General features: G+C 43.0%; 2 protein-coding genes across 5 annotated transcripts in view; one reads left to right on the top strand and one right to left on the bottom strand.

Moving 5' to 3' along the window:
- ACOT12 (acyl-CoA thioesterase 12) overlaps positions 1 to 5,127 on the top strand; it is a 35,660-nt gene extending 30,533 nt beyond the window's left edge. For all 3 annotated transcript variants that reach the window (XM_040542034.1, XM_040542032.1, XM_040542035.1), the window contains 2 exons: positions 1,056 to 1,182; positions 2,107 to 5,127. In XM_040542034.1, the coding sequence (XP_040397968.1) occupies positions 1,056 to 1,182; positions 2,107 to 2,241 (262 nt within the window). In that variant the 3' untranslated portion in view covers positions 2,242 to 5,127. The remainder of the gene's footprint in view (positions 1 to 1,055; positions 1,183 to 2,106) is intronic.
- A 145-nt stretch (positions 5,128 to 5,272) lies between these two features.
- On the bottom strand, positions 5,273 to 12,821 carry ZCCHC9 (zinc finger CCHC-type containing 9). Of its 2 annotated transcripts, XM_040542036.1 has the most exons (6): positions 12,166 to 12,821; positions 11,353 to 11,503; positions 10,984 to 11,076; positions 9,588 to 9,656; positions 9,376 to 9,461; positions 5,273 to 7,286 (listed from the first exon to the last, which is right to left on the bottom strand). In XM_040542036.1, exons 1-6 carry the CDS (start codon positions 12,484 to 12,486, stop codon positions 7,251 to 7,253), a joined length of 756 nt encoding a protein of 251 aa, XP_040397970.1. In that variant the 5' UTR covers positions 12,487 to 12,821; the 3' UTR covers positions 5,273 to 7,250. The 2 variants fall into 2 exon arrangements, with proteins under 2 accessions (XP_040397970.1, XP_040397971.1); XM_040542037.1 differs by lacking the exon at positions 9,376 to 9,461 and having other exon boundaries at positions 12,166 to 12,687.
- Between the last annotated feature and the right edge of the window lie 1,084 nt (positions 12,822 to 13,905).

Here is a 13,905-nt window from a genome sequence, read left to right as displayed (position 1 = left end):
TTATTTTGCAAAGGGAAGAAGCAATGAAGTGAATGGAGAGCATCATAGACTTAGAGCGTAGTCCAGTGTTGCTTCTTTGATAGTGACTCTTCAGGAACGGTCCATCCTGAGAGAAAACAGGTCAGAATTCCAATCAGGCAATTTGGAAAAAAACATATCCTGGAGGCTCTGTCAATGTGCTAAAGCCCATGATTAGGAGTTTCTTTAAGAGACTTTGTTCCTATTTAATGTAATCCTGGAGAATTTTTTCTCAATGAAATGTTTGGCCTTTCTTGAAACCTCAGTGTGATGCATTTATTTTATCAGTAAACATTGCTGCTGAACATGGTTTAAAAATTCAGGTGATTGGTTTAACGTACATTGATTTTTCTTTTTCATTAGATTTCCTTTTGTTCTTGCATAATGAAACATGGATAAATGGGAGCATTTGGTCTATTTTGTGCTTATCATTCTTTATTCCCACTTTATTTTCTTATATTTAGTAATTCTTTATGTTAACAGAACATTGCTTGTAAATAGTGTTCTGTACTGTGCTTTTTTCCCCCCCTACATCTGGGAGTTGGATCGTGTTTACCTTTGCTGGGGCCATACTCCACATGCCCTTAGTAAGGATTGCTCCTAGGCCCTGTTCCTGTGAACTTGGTTCCTGGAGAGCAGAATAAATGAAGAAAAAAAAAGAAAAAAACGAAAAGCAAAAGAAAAAGCAAAAGAAAAAGAAAAAGAAAAAGAAAAAGAAAAAGAAAAAGAAAAAGAAAAAGAAAAAGAAAAAGAAAAAGAAAGGGGGTGGTGTATGTGGGTGGTGGTTCTGTGGCTTTCCACAGAAGTCTTCTTGATTGGAGTCTGTGACAAAGCCTTAATGAGACACAAGAGAACTGAGCCTTTTAATAAGCCTTTAAAATACAGGAGCTTGTTTGCCTTTGTATAAAAATGACATCTTTGGTATAGCTATTTATGCTTCTCAAAGAAAAAATTCATACTCTATATTTTTAGCCCTTTACATGCATTTTTTATTATCTTGTTGAAAAAAAAGTTTGATTCCTCCCCTTGCACTGCAGTGAACCCTATGTAGTAGCTGTAAAGTCAGTTACCCTCACGTCTAAGCCGCCTTCTCCAGAATACTGCAGAAGTGAAATCCTTTGTGCAGGATTCCAGATCTACAGTGACAGTGACAGCTCCTGTACGGTGAGTAGCTCTTCAGACCTTGGCCGTGCCTTCCTTCCTGTGGATATGTGCATATAATCTCCTACATGTGCATATAATCTCATTTGCGCTGGCAGTCTAGAACAGCAGAAACACAACAAAAGAAATGAGTTGGTTTCCCCAGACTTCAGTTTGGTTATCAAAGATGTTCTTTATTCCACAAAGTGGAATTTGTTTTGCTCACCTTTGGCCAATCTGAAAATTAGGAATGAAGTTAAACTCAGCACTGAAGAAGGACTGGGACTTTTGGAGGGTAGTTCAATCAGTCCTAAAATAAGCTTCTAGAAGGCATGGTGTCTGTTGGTGCCTGTCTGCCTTCAGAGGAATCCCAAGGAACTAGTTCAGATTAAATGCTTGGTTTTATATATCAGAAATTATGCAATCTGAACCCCGTTCCTGGACGAATGGCAGTGTCCCTCTCTTCTATACTTTTCCATGGGAAAGATACAACGTTTTAATTTAAGAAAATGGGTGTCTGAAAACAGCATCTGTCAGTGGCGGGGATTCTTTTTTTCAGACAAGAGTTTTGTTCATAAAGCACATCTATAGGAGTCGGACCCAGTGATACTTGTGGGGCCCTTCCAACTTGGAACATTGGATGATTCTACAATTTTGTGATGCAGTTTACAAGTTAGGCAATGTTTCTTGCTGCATTGCTGTGTACATTCACCTATATGCTTGAGGCCCTGCCAGTAGTGAGGACAGACATTAAGATCCTCAAAGGATTATAAAAAAGACATGTTGTTTTTGCTAATTTGTGCCTTCAGTTTCTACTGCCTAAAAGCACTATGCACTTCTGTTCTCTTCCATAAAAACTTGGATACTCATCTAGGGTCTCAAAAAAAATGACTAACTATTGCAGTCCATAGGGTTTTTATTTTTTTATTTAATTTTTTATTTAAACAGGTGTGTTACTTCAATCAAATGACATCAGGTGTTATGCCCTACTTAGCTGCGAATCTTACTGGTTCATCAAACTCCATTGAAGACACTGCTTTGGAGTGTATAAAGTTCTTGAAGCAGAAAGGCAGCAAGTGCTGAAGTTAAAAGCAAATTTCCGGACAGTGCTAAAGATTATCAAGCAATACCGGTTAAAATTCTTGCATGTGTGTTGATCATCCTTCTACATCTTAATTACTTTGGGTCATGCAGCTGATACTGGGCTTGAACCAGAGGATATCTAGCATGAGGATTTTGTATGAAATTAAGATTAGGCCTTATGCTCTAAATTCTCTTTTAATCTAAAAGAGATTAAGGCACAGAGTCTGCACTTGAATGCATTAATGAATTTTGATTGACCCAACAGAACTTAGACCATTTCATTTTCATTATTATACTGTTGTATTGAACCTAGTGGCACTCAGTCAGTTTTAAATCAGTAAACTCTAATCTGTCTAATTTGCAGAGAACTGGTACTACTAAGTACCTTATCCAGTGCTCTGGCCTCTTTGTCTAGGTTCTTGCACATGCATTGTATGTAAATCTATTATACCCTAAATGAAGTTAGTGTTTGCTAATGTTTATGTGTCAATGCTTGTAGCTTATCTGTGATTTTCAGTAAATTATTGCTTTTCAGGTTACACGTCGATCATCATAATTTTTATTACACTATCTCTGGAAGGGCTTCAGACCTGATTCCAGACAGACTGGTTTGTGGTGATGATGGGGGGCTGTTGGTCTTCTACGCAAGTGCTGTGACCCCCAGTTCTACACCAGACTGTTCTGCTGGCAGCAAATTCATGTAGAGCAGGAAGAGTCTTGAATACATTCCCTCATACATAAAAAGGGAGAAGTTTCAGAGGTTTTATTGTGGTGTGTCTGTTGTTTTCTGTTGTTTTTTTTCCCTCTCAAAAGGCCCTTGTTCAAAAAGCATATAAGATCACCTGCAGTTAAATTGTAACATGAATGGAGACGTGGGTTAAGAGGATCAAAGCGTGTGAACTGTAGCTGTGCCATTCCTCTCTCTGAAGTCTCGTAATTGGTAGAATGAGAGCTCTAAGCATCTCATCCAGGTCCCACTTAAGTAAATTACATCTTCAGTTTAACCTATAACCAAATCAAAGCTTTTTTTGGTGATCTGTGGGTTACAATATACCTGCAAATTGTGCATGACATCGACCACATGCACCACAGGAGGCACCTGCTCTTGCCCTGGAAGCCCTTATGTGTATTAGCAGTCAGCTGGCCTCTCATTGGGGCATTTCACATGGGTACGGCGTTGCACTGAAACAATGATCGAGCGAAATTAGGACGTCTTCTGTATCTTGTGATGCCAGCCACTATACACCCTACAACACAGAGAAATGTTTGCACTAGTAATAGAAAAATCAAACTGGGGCATGATCTTTGGCTCTGAAGATGACCCTTTGGATACAGATCCTTATTTTGGATCATGATTTTTACCACATGGGTAAGATGCATCTAGCAAGTGAGGACTGCAGGCTCAGGGCAGCCCCTTCCACAGCACGAACCGTGTCGAGGCCTGAGCAGGGCAGGCTTCCTTCCTCCTCCTGGGGTGGCTGGTAAGGGGAGGGTCGTCACCTGTGCAAGCTGCGCAGCTCTGTGCTCTCTCAGATGTTTGCTGTGTGCAGACAGCAGCAGACAGAAGCCCTCGAGCGGGCAGGTAAGTCTTTGTGGTTCCAATTTTTAGCAAACAGAGACACCTAACGTTCAGCTCTGCGTATGTGCAGGGAATATATTCCCTGAATAAAGCTTCTGGGGAGAGCCCAACCTCAGCCCATGCCCAGCACTGAGTGACCTGTGCAGCAGCTCATAACCTGCCTTTAGAGACGACTACACACTGAACTCAGCTGTTGGGCCACCACAAGGGCTGTCTGGAGAACATTATTTGGCATTTTGGAAGTAAGTGTTTTGCTGAGATCATTCCAGCCTCATGCCTGCTCATCTGACACTGAGACCTTAGCCACTGTAGTGCTGAGCACTGCAAACTCAGGCTTCTTTCTGGATGCAGCCACACATCTTTCTTTAGGTGTGTGTGGGGCTAGTGTCTGGTCACATAGCCGAAGGATTATGTACCAGCTTCTGTGCAACTGAGATGAGATCCAGGTTTCTAGCAGAACAAGTTTTCCTTAAACTGTTTGCCTAACTTTAAAATTTAGTAGAACAATACATCTTTATACACAAGTGCTTTAAAAGTAACTGCTCACATAGCTAGCTGCCGTCTAGCTACACAAGCTTTTGTGAAATGAAATGAAGAGATTTGTAGGTGTGTTTAACAACTTGTGTTGTCCAGCAGTTACTGAAGATTGCTAACCTGTGCAGCAGTTTTACAGCAGAGCACAAGAATTTCAGCACCTCATTTTGTGCTCCATCTACGAATTCAAGAATTCAAAGGTTAATCCACAACTTCGTGCATGGTATTCTATGCCACAACTGTCCCTTTTGCCTTCCTGGTGTTAGCAGTCCCTCTAGCCAAGCAGAAGTCACTGATCAGTTGTGGGAATTCTCTTTTCCTCGCCCAGGATCCATGCAGTACCTGATACAACCTTGCAGCCCCTCAAAGGGACGCTTCTGCCTCAGCCTGCAGTAGAGCAGCCAGGTGACCACGTCTTACTTGGAACCACAGACCTGGAGCAGCCACTGCCTCGGGAGGAAAGGCTGCACTCTGAAACCCCAACTCACACACCACAGGCATTGTCTACAGCAGTAGGACTGTCAAAGTGCATGGCTTCAAGTGTGTGGTGGTGGAAGAACACACAATCCGAATCATCCAGGTTGGAAAAGACCTTCAGGATCATCAAGTCATGCTACAACATTAAGGAGATTTGAAACACAGAAAATAATCTAAAATGGTGAGGTTTTAAAAAATATTTATGTATTCATATACTAGAAAGGAAAACACCTTTTAAGCTGGAATGTCTGTTGCAGCTTTGAGCTTCAATCAAAGTTAATTAAAACTCGGTAATTAATCCTTCATTTCATCAAAGTCCACCCCTCTTGTCCATTTAAGTGGGTGCTGATTATTATAAATTGAGTATGCTTACACTGTTATCTGCCATTCAATCCAAAGCAGAACTGGGAAACCTAGAATATGACCTCTACCTATGGTATCCTTTACCAGCATTTTATTTAAAAAAAACAGTGCGTATACAAAACATGTATTGAGACAATTAAATTCCTGTTTTATTTTGTTGTTGTTGTTGTTATTTGTTTTTGCTTTAATAAACGTAAATTCCAAATCCATAGCTTCAGTGCCTGGTGCTAAGCATCTCGAAACCCAAATCTGAACTCAGGTTTGTTGTTACCTTCACATTCTCGACAGGGCAGTGTATGGGCTGTTAGGACATTTATTTAAAGGTTAAATTAATTCTTTAGAAGCAACAGCTTTATCATCATCTAGCTTTCCCTCAAAGACTGTTGCTGATCACGATATAATGCAAGCTGAAGTTGTTAGAAGGCACTTGTAAGACTTGTGGAGCACCGAAGTGCCGCATTTGTCCTGGGGCAGCACTGCAGAAGTGCAGCATGAGGAAGCCCAATGGTGCAGGCGCTTGAGCCCACACCTACACAGGGAAGGAGCACTGCACAGAGATCCCAAACGGCACCTGCCAATGCTGCGACAGGACACTGCTTCACAATGAAAAGCAGCATGGTGAGATGAGCTTGGGGTTAATTTCTCATCTTAGATGAGATAATTTGACACAAGTAAAAGTCTATCACTCTTGACTGCACAGGATGAATCTGGAGAGTATTTTGAGAGCTGCTGCAGGCACTCCATTCTCAATTGGCTTGAGTGACTTTTGTAACACATACCAGTTTTCCAAGTGCAGGCTGCAGCCTCCATTTAAAAATAAATAAGTCTGCCATTAAGCAGGCATGTTTAAATAAAACAAAGAATAAAACCCAAAGGGACAGAAATACTGAAGAACAAGATTTCTGAGCACTTTCTCTAAAAAAGTACACAAACTAAGGAAGCTGCTCATTTGCTCTCCAACTATTTTCAGGTGTATTTCATGATGGGTATCAGAGGAAGGGCATAATTCAGCTTGTTAGTGCAGAAGTGCTCAAATAATTAAACATGCATGAACCATCAGATTCATGCACATACACCCTGAGCTGATCTACCACGCACAAAAGGAATTGCACCCCTAAGCTCTCCAGTCAGAAGGCAGGACTCACACAGCTCTGTAGGGCTTTCCCGATAACTCTGCTGTAAGACAGGTCAGGTGTATACATTCAGAGCACAAAATCACTCTTTCTAGAAGGCAAACCAAGCTAGAAACCAACAAGAGTGTTTAGAAAATACCCACAATCGCTTTCAGAAAAATCCCAGAATCACAGAATTGAAGGGGTTGGAAGGGACCTCGGGAGATCATCGGGTCCAACCCCCCTGCCAAAGCAGGTTCCCTAGAGCAGGCTGCCCAGGTAGGCGTCCAGACGGGCCTTGAATATCTCCAGAGAAGGAGACTCCACAACCTCCCTGGACAGCCTGTTCCAGTGCTCCGTCACCCTCACCGTGAAGAAGTTCTTTCGCATGCTGGTGCAGAAACTCTCAAGATCAGCAGAACTGTACTCATACCCAACAACAGCAACACTCTTGAGTTAACCCTACTGACCAGGTGGATCCACTGGTCATAAACCTGCGTGATACAGTCCACATACCCTGTGCGGTTATTACACCAGATTTATGCTATGAGAGGAAACCAATTTCTCTCCTCAGATTTCCCTCTTCGGAGAGCTAGCCATGGGAGGGAATGTGAATCAGACAGAAAGCTGTATTTCTGCAAAAATATATAAAAATGAAATACCCGCTTGCTGCATTTCTGATGTCCCCAGCTTTTCAGTAAGCTAGATGAGTCTGGGAGGCAAACTGAAAAAATCAGGGACACAACTGTAGCAACAACAGTCCGCTCGATTTTCTGGAACTTGCAGTTCAGTCCACTCTACACAGTCGCTACTCTGAAGTGCAGCAGTGCGCTGGATCTGTGGCTTAGCATCCAACACAGGCCTTTAGAAATTAACAACCTTAGGTAGTTTCACTTTGGGTTTTTGCAGCTTTGGTGTTTCTGTAACTTCTTCATAATCAGCACTCATTCCAGTGGCCCATCGCCCAACCGTAATCTGATCTGTAAAGTAAGAGACAAGAGGTTACAGAAAGGCTAAACAATATCATCAGATCAAAATTTCACATTTGAGGAAGATTTGGCCCACAAGGGCCTGTCAGTTTACTTCTGGGTATGAAGCTAACTCCTTTACACAACTCTTCTTGTTTTAAATTTGTGTTTTGTAAACTCCATTTCTTCACCTGCACCAATTTTCCACATTCAGAAATCATCAGAAAGCATTTTTTACTATTTGACTGTCCAAAGAAACATTCAGAGAGTATGCAGAAGATACATTAACTCTCCTCTAAGTCCTAATTACTCATGCAACAAAGATTTCAGGATATGTCAGGCACCCCTGGATAAAAAGGAAAGATCTTGAAGAAACCATGCTTGAAGAGGCACAATAGAAGAGAATTTACTCGTCTTACATCCCTGCACATAATAAACACCATCCTTTTGCCATTTAAATGGTATTTTGAGCAGTTAAGTTCCCTGTCCTAGAGAAAGCGCTGGTAACCAACCCGTTTCTTTTCTGCATGACTACCTGAGAGCTACAAACCAAATCACACCAAGAATATCACGTGGTTAAATCAATGTTTACTTGGATTAACTTCTGTATATTAGAGTAGCTCAAATAATTCCACTTGAATAAACAATACACTTTGGTGCCTCAGCTTCTTTGCCAGCTATTGGTTACCTTTCTGTAATTTATCTGAAAGTACTCTGCATGGCACAAACTGCTATTAAAGAATACTACAATTCTTACCCATGATGTGCCAGTTCAAATTAATTCAACCATTTTAAACCAGCAATACCAGTTTAGAAACATCAGTGGAAAGCCTAATAGGTCCCCATGGAAATTAAACAGCATCTGTTGGTCTTCATTACGGACATAAAGCTTCTCCAAAAAAAAAAAAAAACCACCAACAGTTCTCTTTCACATGTAACTCCAGTGCCAGAGAGCAAAAAGAATTGCAGCTTTTTTTTTTTTTTTTTTTACCTTGTCTGGAAAAAGACAGTGGCTTTACAAATTAGCACTTGCTAGTTCCCATTAACTGTCTCACATATACATTCAGGCCTCGACACGCTAACCTCACCTGACAGGCCTGTTACATCTTTTGCAGTGGAGGGGTTGGACCAAGCAGGTTTAGTGACCACACCTCCCAAGTGAAGAGAAGCTCCTGCAGGTTGTTTTCCTGCCTCCCTGCGTACCAGCTCTGTGCCCTTTCAGCTGATCAGCGCTGCCAGCGCAAGGCTGCCATGCAGTGCTAACAGCTGGCTCAGCTTTGTGCAGTGCCACTTCCCACAAATGTTTCTTTTCCTCCTACTGCACCCGTACAGGTTTTCAGTTTACGGAAAGTACTATGAACACAAAAATAGTTTGCTGTGTGCAGAACCCCAGCAAGGGTGACATTATAGTCTTTCAGCATTTGTCTGAATGGGAATTAAAAAAACAAACAATCTGCTATGGCTGGTAAGTTTGGTGAAAAATTTAATTTTTGTATCAGAAACTTCTGTGACCAGTTAAGACTCAATCTCACTTCTTCTGAACTATTATACCAGCACGCATCTATAATGCAACATACGCTCTCTCATACAACACCTACACTACCACATATACTTTAGCTGGTCTTTTGTATCTGATCCTGAAGGTATCTGTCATCTCCATAAATACTTCTCACAAAATACACAAAAGTTCATGATACATTATTAAACCAAAAATTCTGTAAGCCGTTCAAACAAAGCAGAAAAAAAATGTTTCATCACTCCAACAACAGCGTCATTCTTCAAATCCTTGTTTGTCGGTTTTGCCTTCCTTAGCACAGTTTTTTTTTGGAATAACAGATACCTAAAGTAAGTATACATATGTATGGCAGTATGCGAGCAGACTCTTCCTACCTCTGACAATTTAGGAAAAAGATATGCTATTAGTCCATAACCTGATCAGCAAATTGTACTTCCCTTTTAATATAATCATTAATAAAAGTATTACGTTATGAAACAGGTATTGATGAACTCAGTGCAAGCTGATTTGCCAGGAGGTAAAAAAAATAATTATCAGTGAAAAAGGGAAGTGGTTCACTCACAGTACTTCTATTAATGGCCTTACCTGAAGGGAGGGCTCAGATAAAACCATATATTTTATTAAAAGAGCTGAGCTCATCAGCCAGGCAGATTTATGAAGCATTTTTCCACCCACATAGGTAAATCAAAGAACATGTAAAGAAGCCGCTAATCAGCTAGTGAATCCAGCAGGACAGACCTCCAGTCTCGTCTGACTACCCTGTCGTGTACAATTCTATACAGCCCCCTGCATCTCACCTAAGTTCTTGTTCTCTGGACAGTCTTTTCTAAAGTGCTCCACAGAACCACAGAGTTTGCAGCAGCCACCTGTTACAAGAGAGAGAAAGTTGTTACCCATCTGGAAAAAAATATAATTAAAAAACCCACTCTTACATGTCTATTGAAAAATCTTGCTTTGCTTTTCCATAGTGACAACCTATAAATAAGACAAAGATACATCCCTACAGACAGGTCAGCACTCCTACACACAATAACGTGGCACTGTGGAGCTGATGAGCAAACAGCTTTAGGAGCCTGCTCGCACAGCTTCCTCAGACTGTCGGTCTCTGACAGAGAGACACATCCATCTGTAATAGCACTGCTCTGTGAATCACCAGATACTACCAATTCCACGCACCACGCTTGGAATACTTCTGATTACCTTTTTAGCTCTTTTTTAGACAGAACAACATAATGCTGCTGAAATTCAATTATTCCAAGGAACTTCTGAAAGTAACAGGAGCTCCAGAGCAGTACCTAACCCAACTGCAGATACTGAGCTATAAAATATGTAAGTTACTTTTAACGCCTGTATTATGAGAAGTGTAATGCCTTCAAAGATGCTTTTCTTCCAATCCAACTGTATTGTAAAATCACCCTTAAGAGTCTGCAAGACTTCAAATCTGTACTGGGAGATTCCAGCAAACAGAGTGTTATTTGCTAGTGCCAACAAAAAAAACAACAGGCAGAGCAGAATCTAAATGAATCTTCAAACCTAGATGATGTTTCTCATTAAAGACACGTAAAATGATGATGTGAGAGCCCTTTGCTATGAACAAGCCTCAGCTGTTAGGACACCAGGCTGCTGGGTGGTCAAGCAGCATACACACGACATACATTTCTAAGACTATCTTGAAGCCATGACCCCTTTTTAAACTCTTAATTTTTCTTTAATCTTTTACCATGTCACCTTCTACATACATGAAACAAATGACTCCCAGGTGTAACTACAACAGATCTTGCTTTGTGTGAACACCTGTTTTTACAGCGTTAAGCTGTAAAGGTTATAAAGTCCCTTTTCAGACCAACAGCATGTTTTTACTACATACTTAAGTGTATTTTCATTTAAATACTCATTGACTACATACACACAGGATACTACGGTTTCTTTGTTTCTCTTGAAACTGCAACCACAAGCAAGTTCTCATACTTTGCACTTCACCTCCTTGTTTAACAAGGAGCTTTCGACCAAAATAGAAATCCCTAGATAATGAATATTAACACTGAATTCCCCAGAATTGATCTGCTCTCACCAAGAGTAAAAGACATTTGGAAATTCCTTTCAGTAATATCCTCATTAATTTGAACGTTACTTTACTCTGTGTCAGGTAAGAAGGAAAAATGCATTTTGTTTGCAGTAAATTTCTGCACTCACCTTCAGCATACAATCCTTTAGGATTATCTGGACATGACCTTGACAGATGTCCCATCTCACCACAGATGAAACATTTTGCATACGGAAATGCCCCTGCAAAATTCCAAAGTTTATGATACAAGTTAAAAACTTTGTAGAGTCACAGTCAACTCTGAAAACATCACAATTACAATATTATACCGTAACATAATATTATACTACAGTATAAACACTACACTGTTAAGTAGCATTATTTTAATGTTGTATTCCTTTAAACATATTAACCTATGTCTTCAGAACAGTTAAGTTGCTAAAACAGAAACCTTGTATTACAGTGGTCAGAAAACTCACACCAAAGTACTCTGAGAAACATAAATTTCTGAACCATACCAGCAGCTGGATCTATCTTTGCCTTGCATTTGCTGATGTCATGTTCTGTGGATCCACACCGGTAACAGATCCCTGTACCCATATCTTGACTTTCAAGCACCGCTGGGCAATCAGCAACACCGTGGCCAGGTTCCCTACAGTGGAAACATACCTTTGAAAATAAAAATTGCATTTCTGTAAACATGTCACAGAGCAAAACAGCACTTATAAGTAGCTTTGTGAAAGAGACCACTTGGTGTTAATATCTGATTATCGCTTATATCCACCAGATTTTCTCTAGGCCACAATTTCTCTTGGCTGAAACTTTCTTAGTACTATTGAATGCAATTCTCCAGTGCTGACATTTGAGGTTACTCTAATATGAAGAAGTTTGTCAGAGGGCTCAGAGAATCCCAGCCTAATGAGGCTTCTAGGCTTTTTAGAAGGCAAGTGTATCAACAGATCATCTCACTGCAGAAACATTGTTAAGATGTGAGAAATGCTGCAGCATGTCACAAAATAACTAGCAGATGCCTGTCACTAAGCAGTATTAGTATTGGTTATTATTATTGATTATTATTTTTATTGGTGATTGTTGATTATTATTCTATTGGTGATTGTTTATTATTATTATTTTTATTTATTTATTAATGTATTATTATTTATTGGTGATTATTATCAATTATTATTTTTTCCTTCACCAGAAACGCACAGGGAAATTCTGGGCCACGTGTATTCACTCACTGACCACCGAGCTCCCTAATGAGTGATGCTTTACGGGGCACCACCGCACACAGACAGCCACAGCAGAGCTCCGTCCCCCCCCAGCCTCACCATGGCGTTCCTCCTCGCCTCCTGCCGCCTCAGCCGCCGGCCCTCCCGCCGCAGAGCCTTCCTCACAGCCGCGGCCGCCTCCTCCTCGTCCTCCTGCTGCTGCTGCTGCTCCTCACCCTCCGCCGCCCCGCCGCCCGCCGCCTTCCTGAGGTGGGCAGCGAACCCGTTGACGTCGCGGTCCGCGTACTCCTTCCTCCTCCTCTTCCTCGCCGGCACCGCCACCACTGCGCCGCGGGGCGCCGCCGCCATCTCCTCCCAGGGGGTGGCCGGCAGCGCCTTGCCCCCCTCGGCGGCGACGGCCTTGCGGGCCCAGCGCGTCATGGCAGGCGGCGCGCGGGGGCTGTTACCGTTACGGTTGGGACGTTACAGCCGTTACAGCCGTTGGTGCACAACCCCCTCCCTCCACGCGGCCGGACGGAAGTGGTGTGCCGTCCCGGCGGGGCGGGGCGTAATGTCACGTCCGCCCGCCGGCAGCGCGAGATGCTGAGGGCTCGCCGCCATGTTGGGGGGGGAGAGGGGGGCAAACACGCGGTGATCGACAGGGGCAGTTCCGTGATTGTAACTAAGGGGCGTATGGGGCACAGAGGGGCACAGTCGCCTCCCTCGCCCTGCTGGCCACCCCTCTGTTGATGCAGCCGGCCTTGTGGGCTGCAAGCACGCACTGCTGGCTCACGTCGAGCTTTTCATCCACCAGAACCCCCAAATCCTTCTCCACAGTACTGCCCTCAATGAGTTCTTCTCCCAGTCTGTGCTCAGGTCTGCAATTGCCCCAACCCAGGTACAGCACCTTGCACTAGGACTTGTTGAACCTCATTCAGTTCACGTGGGCTCGCTTCTCCAGCCTGTCTATGTCCTTTTGGATGGCATCCCTCCTTCTTTGGTATCAACGGCACCGCTCAGCTTGGTGTCATCTGCAGTTTTCTGCGCATCTTCACAGAGACAACGTGCTGCTGTGTGTACTGCACACCTGTGGCTGGCGAAGGTGCTCCTTATGCCCCTGCCCTGCTGTCTTGTTATAGAGAAATGAAATTTCTGCGTAGCATGACCAAGGGGTATATTCCATTGCAGGCTCTGTTGCCTCCTGGAGAGCAGCCAGAGGCAAAAAGAGGACCATGAGGACTGGGGGAAGCAGCTGTCTGTGTGCAAATACTTCTTACTTCCCACTACTAACAGCCCATCAGCTTCACCAGGTAGAGTGGCCAGTTGGGCACAGCAGCTCGTGCCAGACAAATTCACGTACTGCAGCATGGCGCGGAGCGCTCCCCCACAAGCAGCAGCAGTCCATGCCCCAGCCACAGCTCAGGGCAGCACCACCAGGGTGCCGCAGGGCTGTTGGGAAAGTGGACATCACAGAGACCTGGACACAGCCACTGCTGGGCCAAGCGTGCGCCAGACAGTCCCAGTCCCGGGGCTGTGGCCTTTGCAGATTCCTCCAGCGAGTCTGCACTGGACTTAGCACTACCCCACCTTTCTGATGCTAGCAGTCTTCACAGTTTTATACCAGACTCTGCAGATGGAGAGCTGTGCTGGTGCAGTTATGCCACTGTAAAATCTCTCAGCCTTCAGTAAAACCAGTCCAGTTCATGTTGACTTCATGTTGACTTCATCTTTCATCAACAGTGATGCCTGGGATGCTAACGTGGTCCTTACTTCCATCGTGTAGCAGTGGAACTGATTCAAAACCTGCACCTGAAAAATTTCCATTGGTCTTTCTCTGAGGGCATAGCTTTTTGAGACATA

The sequence above is a fragment of the Cygnus olor genome, chromosome Z (genome assembly GCF_009769625.2).
Source record: "Cygnus olor isolate bCygOlo1 chromosome Z, bCygOlo1.pri.v2, whole genome shotgun sequence".
In the NCBI taxonomy this organism is placed as follows: domain Eukaryota; kingdom Metazoa; phylum Chordata; class Aves; order Anseriformes; family Anatidae; genus Cygnus; species Cygnus olor.
This window is presented reverse-complemented; position numbering and strand designations above follow the sequence as displayed.